The 14,499-nt window shown below is 38.0% G+C and overlaps 1 protein-coding gene across 3 annotated transcripts in view; it reads right to left on the bottom strand.

The window, feature by feature from the left end:
• Col8a1 (collagen type VIII alpha 1 chain) overlaps positions 1-14,499 on the bottom strand; it is a 127,085-nt gene that overhangs the window by 4,594 nt on the left and 107,992 nt on the right. For all 3 annotated transcript variants that reach the window (XM_040750625.1, XM_040750623.1, XM_040750624.1), the window contains one exon: positions 3,777-4,107. In XM_040750625.1, the coding sequence (XP_040606559.1) occupies positions 3,777-4,104 (328 nt within the window). In that variant the 5' untranslated portion in view covers positions 4,105-4,107. The remainder of the gene's footprint in view (positions 1-3,776; positions 4,108-14,499) is intronic.

Below are 14,499 nucleotides of genomic sequence, written 5' to 3'. Positions count from 1 at the left end.
AGTAATAGCAATCATTTAATTTTGACATATTTGCCTATCATATATCCAAAGGGAAGACTGTATATGGTCATCTTCCCAAGCCTTCCCCTGTATGGTATTCATTTAAAGGAAATTCAAGCTGTCAGTTTCTGGGATGTGTCTGAGTTGTTTTGAAAACTCTTATATGTAGATGCTTATATCAACACTGGTTAATTTTTAAAAGCTGAAAAATAAACAAAGTTTTCCAGGTGCAAAAGTTGAAGATACTGCTGTGTGTTCATTATACAGAATTTGGGAAGGTTGACGTTGTATACCGAAAGGACTGACAACAACAAAACACCACCATTGAGCCCACATAGCAGATATATATATATATATGCATATATATATATATATTTGGCATGGTATTTTATTTTTTTTAAATCAAAGGAAATTAATGAATTGTCTGTAAATTTAGATGATCACCAAACAAAGGAAAAAAAGAAAACCCATGTAAAAGTTTTTGATAGTTTAACAAATGTCAAAGACTAAGTGTCCAAGACTCTTAAGCCAAATCCAATCCTTTTCAATGGACTAAAAAGCTTACAATAAAGAATGCCGTACAACCCACTGAGATAGTTTCACCTGGCATATAGAGAGGTTTGGAATAAAAACAAATGCACTCTACTCCTCCACCACTGCCCTCCATCCTCTTCCTCCTCCTTTCTCTAGTTCTTAGCAAAAAATAAGTGTCTCCTTCTCCTCTGGTTGGTTTTGGCATGATGTTTTCATATCATTTGTGTAAGGTACACATTTGTGTATATTTTAGAGAGTGTTGGAGTCATACTGTTTTTACTTTTTCAAACTTTTCTACTTGAAGTTATATTGTATTTTTCCATGACCATCTTATCAATTGAAAGATTTTGTTATAAATTGACAAATTACATGGTATGTTTATGGGTTTCAAAGTGACAGTACAATTTATGAATAAAACATGGAATAATTAAACCCAGCTAATGAATATTTCTGTCACCTTACATACTTATTTTTGTGGGTACAGCATTTGAAGTCACTTAGTTTTAAATATGTATTACTAACTCTATTTACCACATTTGGTAATAGACCTAAAAGTAAGTAAAACAAAGTCAGAACCACATTCTTCCTGCCTACCTGGGCTTTGCACTTCTTGTCTTCTCCATTCACCCCCTCCTCCATTCTCTATGCCCTTCGACTCTGCTATAAGAATGACCAACACTCATTTCTCTGCTTCTGTACATTGTGGTAATGCTGCATGTTAGTAAGACCCATGGTGTAGGTCTATTTGTGTCTGGCCAGCTTGTATTATTTTTAATTTAATAATGTAGCACTAGATAATATTTCCTCATGTGCTGATAAAAATCACTTTCCGATACACCCAGGAAAAAGGAAAGCTTTTTAATTTGTATGTGGCTTGATAACATTTCTCTACACCTGTCTTCTAGAGTCAATGGATTTGCTTAGTGTCTCTGACATGCTATAAGGTTTCTCAAGACTCAAATATTCATTTTTGAAGAAGTTACTTATCTTAGAAATTTAGGTTTAATCAGGAGAAGTGAATAAGATATTTTGGGGGTGGTTTTCGATTTAGACTAGGAGAGAAGCTTGATTTAGAAGCAGGAAACTTTGTTTATCTTTCTGGCCTAGACATATGTTTTGACTAAGTCACTTAAGATGCCAGCATCCCTGCTTTCCTGTGACTGTACCCAGAATAATACAGCCACATAACTAGAGAATAGATAAGACGGCTCTCATACCTTATTACTGAAATACAAAGCACATGCGAGAGTATGCTGTGCTTTACAGGCAAACAGCTCTGGATATTCCAAGCTACTGGGAGTAGTGGGGGAATGAAGGCATGAAATATGTGCTTCCAAAGTTCTTTCAACTATAAGTAGCATATAAGTCTGATCATTGTGCTATTTGCAGGATGACTGCCAGAAAACAAAAGAGAACCCTAGGGGTCATATTCTTTCCAGATAGGAGTAATCATCTGAATAGATATAGGATGCACCAGAAGTCAGGCAAGTCATGCAAGAAAGGAGGGAAAAAGCAGGTCTCCATCAACCTTCTTAATGCTGTGACCCTTTAGTATAGTTCCCCATGCTGTGGTGACCCCAACCATAAAATGCTGCTTCATAACTGTCATTTTGCTACTGTTATAAATTGTAATGTAAGTATCTGTGTTTTCCTATGATTTTAGGCTACCCCTGTGAAAAGGCTGTTCTACACCCAAAGGGGTTGTGACCCACACATTGAGAATCTATGACCTAGATGCTTTCCATAAAAGGTTTACCAGCTCTTGAAGAGTAAAAAATGAGAAATACTTACATTAACACTAGTAAGCAAATTGTAATCAAGGGAAAATCTGATGAAGATCCCTAATACAGAGACACAGACACACAGACACAGACACACACAGGCGCACACACACACACACACACACACACACACACACACAGACTATATATGTATATCATGTTACCATGGAGCCCAGTATGTATATCATGTTACCATGGAGCCCAGGGTGTCCTTGCATTTGTGATCCTCCTGTTGCAACCTCCTGACTGTAGACATATATATCACCATCCTGAAGTATTACATCTTATTGGTCTGGGATTCCTGATGTTTAACATAGGACCTGGAACACATTCCAGTCTGCCTGAGCATCTGAAATGACTGACAGCTGTGGCCACACAAAACTCCTCAGTGCTTTAGTGCTGACTCAGCACCTCTTATGCCACTGATCCAACCATCTTATTTTAAAGCCCAATGAAGTGAATTAATAGGTTTCTTTGATATCTGGGTTCTAGGCTGCTGGGCATCTGCACTGTCGTGAGGCCAGTGGAGATGGCCTTCATGGCAATTGCTATTATGCTGCTCTTGTTTTCTCCACACATGCTGGGTTTCTAAGAACTCCAGAGAAGCGAGCTGAATTTATAGGGAAGTATCTCACAGTAATGGGTGCTTTGTAGGTCACATAGTCTTAGGAAGTGATGGGAAAATCTTCTGTGTGTTTAGCTTCCTGTTGGCTTATGGACTGGCTTGTGTTTTTCAGTATTTGTGTACTGGATACTGTTACATCTACCAGCTAGCTTGTGAATTGCTTTCATTTAATTTTTTTTGTATAAGTTCCTCAAAACATTGTTTTCTTATTCGGAAGACTGACTTGTTGTCACTTTTCTTTAACCCCATAGTTTTCCCTGCTTCTGGCTCAGAGTCTAAGCCCCAACCAGGTGCTCACTAGACAGCTGGTGGATGTTTAAATAAATTAATAACTGTATTAATGATAGACTGTGGTGAAACATGCTCTGTTAAGTCTGATGCTAGCTAAAATTAATTTTAACTTTTTATTAATGCTGAGAACCAAACCTCTGTATTAATTTTTATTTTTAAAATTAAAACATAATTACATCACTTCCCCTTTCCTTTCTTCCCTCCAGCCACTTCTATGTGCTCCCATCCCTCTCAAACTCATGGTTTCTTTTTCTTTAATTATGGTTGCATATATACATATATATATCTTGCATAAAAATATAAGTAAAACCTGCTGAGTCTATCTAGTGTTGCTTGTATGCATATGATTTCAGGGTTGACATAACCTGACCTAAAGGTCTTTTCCCTGTATCTTTTTTAAAATTTGAACTTTGCAAGAATTGCATGTGATGCACAAGTATAGTAAATTTAAAAATGAAAGTCTCTTAATTGCAGTTTCACCCTCAATTTCTATAGTTTAGGAGTCTGTAGTGCTGCTATTTTGAAACTGTGAGATATGATGTTACCTTTTCCTTTCTTGGGTACCACTTCCTTGCCCATTCTTGGCACAGGTTGGATTTCCTTCATATATTGGGGTAGGTGCGGGTACTCTTTGCCATACTGCATGTGAGGCATTTCCTTGCCCATGGAAAGGCCATCTTTGCCCAAAGGCATGTGAGGTACTTGCTGACCCAGGGGCTGGTACTGAGGGATTTGCGGTGGTATCTGAGGAGGAATTTGAGGTGGCAGCGGCTTGATTCCATAATAGGCACCAGCTTGAGTGAGTCTGATGGAGTTCAGAGAAATGGTGAGCAGCACTCCCAGCAGCTGTAGAGGCCTGGGCAGCACAGCCATCACCTGTGGAGAAAGGAACACACCGGCACAGTGAGGGCCTGCAGGCCAAGGGACTGTATCTGCTTAGAGACAGAGGGTTAGGTAAAGTGGACAATTCCACAGTCTTCACTCTCAGACATTTATAAGATAAAGGACGATGAAATGAAGATGTCACATTTTAATTAGCATTAGAACAAATGCTAGAGGAGTTAGATCAGTCAAATGGAGGCAGCTGGTGGAAGATAGTCTAGAGGTTGCTAGTGTCTCCAATACCAAGTCTGCAATTTCCCCATAAGGTCTGAAAACCTGACTTTTAACTAGATTAAAGACATTCAGGTGGATGTAGTGCTGTGACCGAAATTTTCCAGTCAAATGTAGGTGTAATAGATGCTACTTCCTAGAAGGCTTCTTGGAGGCAGTGAACATGGTCACTTACCAGCTGGATTGCTAATATGTTGCCTGGAATTGGACCAGACCTCCCCCTTGGGACCATGTCATAAAAGCTGTGCATTTTTGCAGAGCAACAAACTTGAGCCCTAATTAACCATGGAGGAGCTACTGCTACATTAATCGTTAAATTTGGGGAAAAGAGAAATTGAGTTTTATCTCTTTAATTCACTTTTACTTGGGGAGTTTTCATTGCTCAATAGGACACTCTTCTAATTGGGTGTCATGTAGGTTTTGTTAATAGATTCTGGACTTCCAACTGGAAACAGTTTAAACATTTCTGCTCTATGGCAGAGGCAGAGATTGCTCATCTGATAGATACTTTGATATGCAGTAAATACATGTAAATATGACTGTACAATAAGTGTAAAAGCATTACTAAAACTACAGCAAAAGGATATTCCATTTGATAGTGCCAGGAGATCATCTTAAAAATCACCATCATAGTCATGTATTTCTTTCTCCTTTTTAAATACTATAAAGTGATTAGTTCAGAATTTGACTAGCTGGAGCCAGAGTCCATTAAAGTTTATCTTTGAAAGTTTATGAAAGGAAGAGAGTTTACAAAGCAAAGTAATTGTATAAATAAGACAGAGGGAGATGTCTGACTATTCGCAAGTACAAACTGTTTCTAAACTGTTTAATGGTGCTTTTTGCAAGTCAACAGTTAACAGAATAAATGTAAATGGGAGCTTATCTGCTTAAAAGGCCAGCTTGAGGAGATCTCTGCTTGGTTACATACACCCTAGGCTGAAAACCAAACGCTCCAGGAAGATGCAATGTGAGCAGATGGACACCAGGGGGCAGGCACAGCACACTCGGAAGTCTGTTCAATGCTCCCCAGCCCCCCACTGGGTCCCTGTACTGACCCAGAGTTGCTGCTGTAGTCTCACACCTTATTAAAGGACTAATTGAAAGTTAGAGTGTCACAATGCTAGAGCATGGAAATCAGCAAGAGTCTCACAATCTTTAATGTAATTATGTCCTGGAACATCTCAAAAAGACTTGTGTACAACTAATTTAACTTCTGCTTCCATGGGAGTTTTTCTTTACAATTCTGTCTAACTTAATTCTAGATAACAATGCTAAGCTTTGGAGTTGAATCTGTGACATCCAATTCAAGAGTAATGCCAGGAGTCTGAACAGAATACAGAAGGACTGGTAAATAAAACAAAACAAAACAAGAAAAATAAAAAAACCCAAATAAGAAAACATTTAATGTGAATTCCTACCAGAAAATTCATTGCTTTCTCACTTTTCTAAATATACAAATTAATCATTTTTTTCCTCCAGGGACTAAATGAAGCACACTAGCTGTTAAAATGATTTATAGAGCGTTCTCCATGGTACAAATCAGCAGAGTTGCAAGAAAGAACTATTTATTTTAAGTGTCTGAGTAAGACACGCACTGGTAAGAGGAGTTAGATGTTATTGTTATTTTCTGCCCCTCTAAATGATTGAGTGGTTATTTGAAAAGAACCATAAAATGAATACTGATTTATTTTTTTCCTTGCCTTTCTTTTTTATTTTAACCATTTATGTTTACTTAGGAAAGTAAGATTGTTTAAGGAAGCAGCACCCAGTTTCAGAGTAATTTATATGTGGAAAAAATGCAAAATTTCTTGATACATTTTTAATACATAAATACATATACAAACATTTTATTCTAATAATATTCTTTGCTTCAATTTAAATCATTTCATTATGGAAATTTAATTGAAGAGAGAATATTTCTTTAAAACTCTAAATTAAGCAGAGCTTTCTTAACTAATTTATAGCCACACAGCCTTTAGAAATACATGATTTTCCAGTTTACAATTCTTCCCTTGTACAACTGTTACAGCTTGTCACATTTTTTAAGATACAAGGCACCAAACACCAGGAAGAGATCACACAGTGAGTGCACTCGGACCAGATCTTTGCCCAAACATTTGTCCTCTAAAGCCCCACCCGCTTTGCATGAACATACTTGTCCCATTAACTAACATTTCTTCTGTGCAGTTGTTTTGCAATCCACAAAACTCGAAAATAGAATCTGCACCCACAGAATGCTTGTTGATTTAATTTTACTAATATTCAATTATTTTAGGTGTAAAGAACATCTGCTCTAAAAATTCAATTGTAATTTATTAAATTCCTATCAGAAACAGTGCTAGGCCCAACCAAGAAATACGAGGTTGACTATAATATGGTCAAGGAGTCCTGGATTCAGGGAGCTACACTGAGAAATATAGAGGTGCACACCTTTAAGGATTAGCGATGCGCATTGAGAAAAGAATAAATTTCCCAGCAACTCTTAGTCTTTGAAATCCCTTCTTTTTGAAGCAGCGACTTTTCTCATTGCTCCTCCATGTTTTTCCCAGAGAGAGATTGCATATGTGCAATGCAGCATAAACTCCTTTATACAGAGATACAGCATACTGTCCACACTGCTGTTCCCCCACCTGCGAGGACTGGTACTTAGGCCTTACTTTTTGTCTAGATATGAGTAGTTAAACACATCTCTTCCAAGTCTTCATTTATTAAAAATGGATCTTAGTTTTATGAAATCCTGTCTGATGCTAATATTCAGTATCTTTAGGTACTCACCAGAAAGTTGAATGTGTTAATTAACACCAGAAATGCATGGTAATACCTGATAACGTAGAAGCTAGGACTTCGTTAGGATGTAATTCACTTCAGGGTGAATGAAGTCGGGTATCGACCCTGAAATGTGTGGTGCTGTCCTTAGTAATGGACTTGCATGTTTGGCCTTCTCCCTTCCAGCAATGCAGTTGATGTGCTATATTATAGTTAAATGATCTTTAAACTGAGACACATTTGTGAAATGCAGGAAAACCAGAAGGCAACAAAATGCCTGAAAGACCAGGTGAATTCCTGGGGCTCAGTTTCCCTCCACAATGTCCTCCCCCAGGTTTGGCCCCTCTTTCAACCACCTCATCCAGGCGGCCCTCTGTCATTTCTCTGGCTCTTTATTTAAGTAAACCTGGCTCAGTTTTTTTCTTGAGTATTTATGGAGGGGACCTGGTTAGAATTTGCTGCTTGACTTATCCCCACTAATTTCCTTCTGGTCCCCAAGGATTGTTTTGGTGGTCAAAGCTGTGTGGTAGTTCTCTAAAAGAACACCAGATGTGTTACGTTAAACACACACCTGCAGGGGAGAAGTGGTTCAGAAGTCCTGCTGGGAAGGGATGGTAGTGGGTTTCCTGCCTCTCTTCCTTCTCTGGGGATGGGGAGCACAATGCTATGCTGCGAGTTTTCTTTGCTATTTTCCTTGCTATTTTTTCTTTTGTGATTGATAAGTGTGTGTGTGTGTGTGTGCACATGTGTGTGTAAATGTGCAAACACGAAGATAAGAATATCTACTGGGGTAGACAATGCATCTTTGTTAGCTGGGTGGACTAAGTGATGGCTCTCATTCCATTTGAGACATAAACTGTAGAACTCAAAAAACTTATGTTTGACTTTTAACTCTGCAATTCTCCATACTTAATTCTTGGGCCGTCCCTTATCTTCACCAAGTCTCAGTTTTCTCACCCGTGACACAGGAATTATAATCTCTGCTTACCTCTCAGAGCTGTTGCAAATAATAATATTAATTCTTTGTGAGCTTGAAGGCACTGTTTAAATATAAGGTATTACTAATGGAGCACAACCAAAGAGACAAATCAAAACAAACTGAAATGCCAAAGACTTTCAAAGGAGGATACTAGCCAAAGTAAATGAGAGGTTAACTGCAATAATGGTAAACCTAACATGAATAAAGTAATGATGGTCATTAAAATATGCTCATTAAATATGACAAAAAAGAACAGTTGAACCAACGCTGTCATTTATTCTGGTGTTAGATTTGCCAATCCTAACCACTTTGAATAGCTCCCTAAATTGTAGTTGGACAAGGTTGGAATGAGTTTGAATTTCCTCACATAACCTGTAATGCACACACAAGGCTACCACGATATGTGTTATTTTAGATGTTTCAAGCATACTGTTTGTATGTTTATCCTCATGAGATAGAGAGTTGCTATACAAAAGAATATTTAAGTATTTAGCCTTCAGTCTTTGTTCTGTATCATAATCTTTGGCATATCTGTGTATTTGTGGTGTATTGAGGACAAGCCCCTCTTGTCTGCCAGTCTTCCTTGCCTCCTTGTCCTGACATGGAGTTTCTCAAGAGCCTTAGACTTCTCATCCTTGAAGAAGGAAAAATGAGGCAGAATCTTCTCCCAGTATTTCCTAGAATTGCTTTTCTGTGTATCTTAGAGAAAATTATCTCTTTGCTGACAGCATACTGTCCAAACTGGAGCAGCAGGATGAACAAAAAGGTGACTGTCAAACTTTGCCAAGACAAAGTAGGACAGTCCTTCAAAATTCTATGATTCTTAAAAATATCTATCAGAGGAGGCCTCAGCAATCTTTGTGTCCTCTATTAGTAGACCAGTATTTATCCCTGGTGTACGAATGGACTTTGGGAGCTCATTCCACATGGAGGGATGCTCTCTCAGCCTGGACACATGGGGGAGGGCCTAGGCCTTGGGCAGTATGATATGACAGACTTTGGAGATCCCCCATGGAGGGCCCTCACCCTCCTCCCTGGGGAATAGAGTAGGGATTGAGTGGGGGGTTGAGGGACTGGGGGGAGGAGGGGAGGGAGAGGGAGCTGGGATTGACATGTAAAGCAAGCTTGTTTCTAATTTAAATAAAAAATGTCTGTCTGATTACTAGGCTTGTAAATCAAAGTTGGAATGCCCTAATGTTACAGAAGAACCTAGGGTGACTGTCCAACAAGCCAACTGTTTCTATCATCTCTTAATTTTGGAAGTCACTTGCTCTGTACTTCCTGTTTACTCAGGTAATTTATTATATGCTTCTCAGGTCTTTGATAGGGTTGAAGACTAGATAGCTACAGCTACATTTCTCCATAATCATGGTAGAAAGTATAAATTAGGTACAAAACTCTGGATTCTTCCGGAGAGGGCAGCTGATGGAGTATTCTCTCTGTACAAATGGATTCGATACTGTAACATTAATTCTTACATGATAACTGGCTTTGTTGTATATAATTTTATTATGTTAAAGTTAAAACCTTCCTTTTAATTAGACAAATAGCGGGAAATGCTGTAGAATAATCCTTCCAAGTGCACTGTTGGGGTGAGGCTCTGCTCTGAGGGCTTCTCTGGGATGTATATGGTAGTCTTCATTGTATGTCTTTACATGGTCTTTTTCTTGGGTTTTGTTTTGCAGTCACCATAGGGACCCCATTTTAATTTAATTTACCCTTTAAATATTTTATGTCTAAATATTGTCATATTCTAGGATACCAGGGATTAAGATTTCAACACAGATTTTGAGATGGGTGAATCAGTCCATAACACCCACATTCCTCTGGACAAATTCCATTTCTAACTCATGTTTTAAGCTTTTTTCTCTGCCTTCCCAGTAACCATTATTTGTTTCATCCTACTACAAGTTTAACATAAACTTAAATGTAATCATAACCAACTTTATATTTTTCCTCCATTAGCCAATATGACTAAACTACTAGAGAAAAAAGAAAAATGTGATTTTGCAGAGAAGAGTGCAGCTTATTGCCAGATTATTGTAATCAAAGCTCTTGAGACTGATGAGGACTTTCAAAATATTTCATTGAATCTCAGCTCCTGCTTAAAATCTTCCCTATAATGGTTATTAACACAAAGCATTAATATTTTCCATTTGAATATTAACAATGGCAATGAACACTCATAAAGCAACATATTGTCTTGTCACAAAACTTTGTTACTTTAAAAAGTATATGAATAATTTGTAAGAAAGACTTAAGGCACTCCCCTTTGGTTCCAGCACTCAGGAGGCAGAGGCAGGCAGATCTCTGAGTTTGAGGCCAGCCTGGTCTACAGAGTGTGTTCCAGGGCAGCCAGAGCTACACAGAGAAACTCTATCTCAAAAAAAAATCATATATAGCAGTGTCCCTATAGCAAGATGGGTTTTCATGTGTATGAAAGAATTGGGGAGGTTAAGAAATTTTGAAACTGATTACAAGACTGTAAGACATTTGAAATCATTCTTAATTAAAAGGTCACAAGAATCAGAGACTGTGGTAGTTTAATGTAATCGACCCCTATAAGCTCATAGGTAGTAACACAATTAGGAGATGTAGCTTTTTTGGAGTAGGTATGGCCTTGTGGGAGGAAGTGAGTCATTGTGGAGGTGGACTTTGAGGTCTCACATATGCTCAAGCCACTCCCTGTAAGACAGTTCACTTCCTGTTGCCTTTGGATCAAGATGTAGAGTTTTCCAGCTCCTTTTCTGCATGCACACTGCCATACTCCTAGACACCATGCTCCCTGCTATGATAATAGACAAAACCTCTGAAACTGTAAGCCTCTACCTCAATTAAGTGTTTTCCTTTGTAAGATTTGCAGTGGCCGGGGTGTCTCTTCACAGCAGTAGAAACCCTAACTAAGACAGAGACCCATTCAGGAGTCCCATCAAAATATTAAATTGAAATCTACAATACATATACAGAGGACCTGGTCCTGTGCTTGCTGCTTCAGTCTCTGAGTTCATTTGAGCTTTGCTCAATTGAGGAACTTCTTCCCTTGGTATCCTCTATCCCTCTGGCTCTTACACACTTTCTGCCTCTTGTTCTTTGGAGTTTCCTGAACTCTGAGGGTAGGGATTTGAAGGAGACATCCCATTTAGAGCTGTGTGTATGTTCCCAGGTCTCTCATTCTCCGTGTAACATCTGGCTATGTGTCTCATTTTTGTTTCCATCTGCTGCAGGAGGAAGCTTCTCTTATGATGACTGATTAAGGCACTGATCTATGAGTATAGGATAGTATCATTAGGAGTCATTTTATTACTTCTTCTTTTAAAGATCAATAGTATTTGGTTTTACCCTAAGTCTTTAGGCTATCTAGTCTCTGGTTCTTGGTCACCCAAGCAAAATGTTGGGTTCTGTCTTGTAGAGTGGGCCTTAAATCAAAGTGGATGATGGTTGGTTACTGCCACAAGTTTTGTGCCACTTTGCCCCAACCTATTTTGTAGGGAGGACAGCATCGTAGATCAAAGGGGTTTTGGCCTTCTACTGGGCGCTCTTCCTTCTGTTGGTTTGCCTTGTCCAACTTTGATGTGATGACTTTTGTTTTATCTTGTTAGTTTGGTTGTTATCGCTTAGAAGCCTATTCTCTTCTAATGAAAGATAGAAAGGGAATGGATCTGGATAGGAATGTAGGTGGGAAGGAACTGGGAGGAGTAGAAAGGTGGAAATTGCAATCAGGATATATTGTTTGAGAAAAGAAATTATTTTCAATAAAAGTGAAAAATAATAAAAGCTCACATGACCATCCTTTGCCTACTCTATGGTTAACCAGAGATCTGAATTTTTAGGCTATATTAGAATTACAGATATAAATTACTCTACAATTGATATTGATTAGCACTTTCAAGATCGTGAGGTTCTTTTTTGTCTTATACTATTAATAAGTTTTGATTTAATTTAGTATAATATCAGTATTCTTTCTATGTGTTGATTTTCAAGAATATAGGTTTTAAACTATTTTAAATCAACTTTGTCAACATGTTAAATACTATTTTGACTTTTGTTTAACCTATACATGAGGACTGTGTTCTGAACAGTTTGAGGATTATGCTTTGGTGTGGGCACAGGAAATCTAACAATGTGATGGATATAGAGGAAACTCAAAGCAGGAGAGGGAGAGGCAGGTTTGGAGTTGGTGGTCATCCTTCACTGAGATCATGCTCTTTAAAAACCCACTTTACAGGGAACTGAGCCTCTGAGTGGCTCTCACCTGGCTTCTAAAGGAAGACAGTAGCAACTGTCAACAATAAAGAGGAACATATTTGTCCTTCCAGGGAATCCGGAGCAGGTTAACTGTAGCATACGTTTGTGCTTGTGACAACTCAGCGAAAAAGATTCTCATGGTGCAGTGGCAGTGAAGAAAAACTTATACACATTTCAGATGTTTGTTACAGAGTATATATTGTAAATCACTCCTTTTCTCTTCCATACATTGAAATCCAAAAGTGAATCCTTTTGTGGGCATGAGTTATCTTTGGGGAATCACTCAATGCTGTGCCCAGGTTGTCTCCGAACAAGAATGATTGGTTATAAATGAGAAAACTGAAACTTGAGAATGGTTGGGGAATGGAGAGGCAGTGTGCAGCTAAGTTATAATCATGTAGATTACTAATTGTTAATCAGTTCATAATTAATTCATTTTATTTTTTTGAGACAGAACATTCTGCAATCTAGACTGACTTCTAACTTTCTGAGGATGAGGATGACTTTGAACCTCTGATCTTACTGCCTTCACCTCCTACATCCTAAGTGATGATATTACATGTTTTCGCTATAGAATCTGTAGAACTATTAGGGCCATTAGGGTCTTTCAGTTGTTATCTCCCCATCCTGTACTTATATGATTGATTATTTTTCTGAAAATCAAAAAATTCAGATATACTTATCCTTGTTACAGTTCAAGGTAGAAATTTAAAACTCCCATTGGTTACTTCTAGGAGCACCATACCTTCGTTTCTTTTTTTGAGGTACAGATTCGTCTAACTACACTTTCACTCTTCTTAATTTTGTTCTCCAAGCAACCAAGCCTTCTTGTTGGTTGAAACAATGAAGTTGCGCATTATAAGATAAGATCTTGAACTGAACCTAATACTCTTTTTTCTTAGGATTAGTTATTCATGATGTCACAAAGCTACTTGTAAGGTGAATATGTTGAACCATATAACAGAACCCAAGTAAATAAACCCATCAGATACTGCCCAATCAATCCAATGGGTATACTGGGCAAGATCATTCAATAACCATGTAATGATTTCAACTCATTTGCCCATCTACATATGTCAGGACTGATGAAAGCTAATCTTGAGTTGTATGTCTCACTTACAATTCCAAATTCCATTATAATTAAGAGCATTCAACAACCCTACCTACTAGTTACAGGAAGAACATGCCCTTGTGGGACATGTAGGACTTGAGAAGTCCATTAGGTTTTGCCACCAAAATGGGCCACACACATAACCCCCCCTGAAACGAGTGGATGAGCACTGCATTCCAACAGCTCTCTAGAGGAGGTTGCATAATTTCTGAGTCACCAATTACAGTACTTCACAGAATTCTTAATATCTAATCAGAATCTTTTCTGCTAGACCTTAAGCTCATTTCCTCTTTTTCTATTCTCAAAGGAGGTGGGAAACATCTGGAGAATATTTTTTTCTTCAAATAATAGTTCACATATTTGAAACCTGTAATTAACTCCCTTTGTTTCTCTAACTGGAATATTGTCAGCTCCTAAGCAGCTTACAAAACACTTGAGAGAACCCTTGAAAGAGGACATTCTAAAGTGAAATTTCCCCTTCCTGTGGATGAAAGCATCGTTGTTTTCAGCTTAAGTTGTAGCTCTGAGTCACCCATCCTCCTGAGCATCTTCCATTTACTTTCAGAATGAGGATATTGGCTATCAGAACTCAAGGTCTTTTGCAATCCTGATGTTTTCTAGTAACTGAGAATGTGAAGAAATTACCTGCTCATAGGTTAATGGACTTATGAGTTGAGATGATCACGTTTTTTGATATTGGAAAGTTAGATGTATCTCACACTTCCAATGACTTTCTAATCTGTCTTAGAGTTGGGGATAGAATTTTCAAAATCTCTTTATAAAATTTTTCTTGAAAGATAAGCAGCAAAGTGGCAGGATACAAGATTAATTAAAACAATCAGTAGCCCTACTATATATAGATAATAAATGTGCTGAGAAAGAAATCAGAGACACATTACCCTTTACAATAGCCACAAACAACATAAAATGTCTTGGGGTAACCCTAACCAACCAGGTGAAAGACCTGTACGATAAGAACTTTGAGTCTTTAAAGAAAAAATTAAAGATACCAGAAAATGGAAATATCTCCCATACTCTTGGATAGGCAGGATCA

This window comes from Mesocricetus auratus, unplaced genomic scaffold, assembly GCF_017639785.1.
Source record: "Mesocricetus auratus isolate SY011 unplaced genomic scaffold, BCM_Maur_2.0 Super-Scaffold_100008, whole genome shotgun sequence".
NCBI classification, from domain to species: Eukaryota; Metazoa; Chordata; class Mammalia; order Rodentia; family Cricetidae; genus Mesocricetus; species Mesocricetus auratus.
This window is presented reverse-complemented; position numbering and strand designations above follow the sequence as displayed.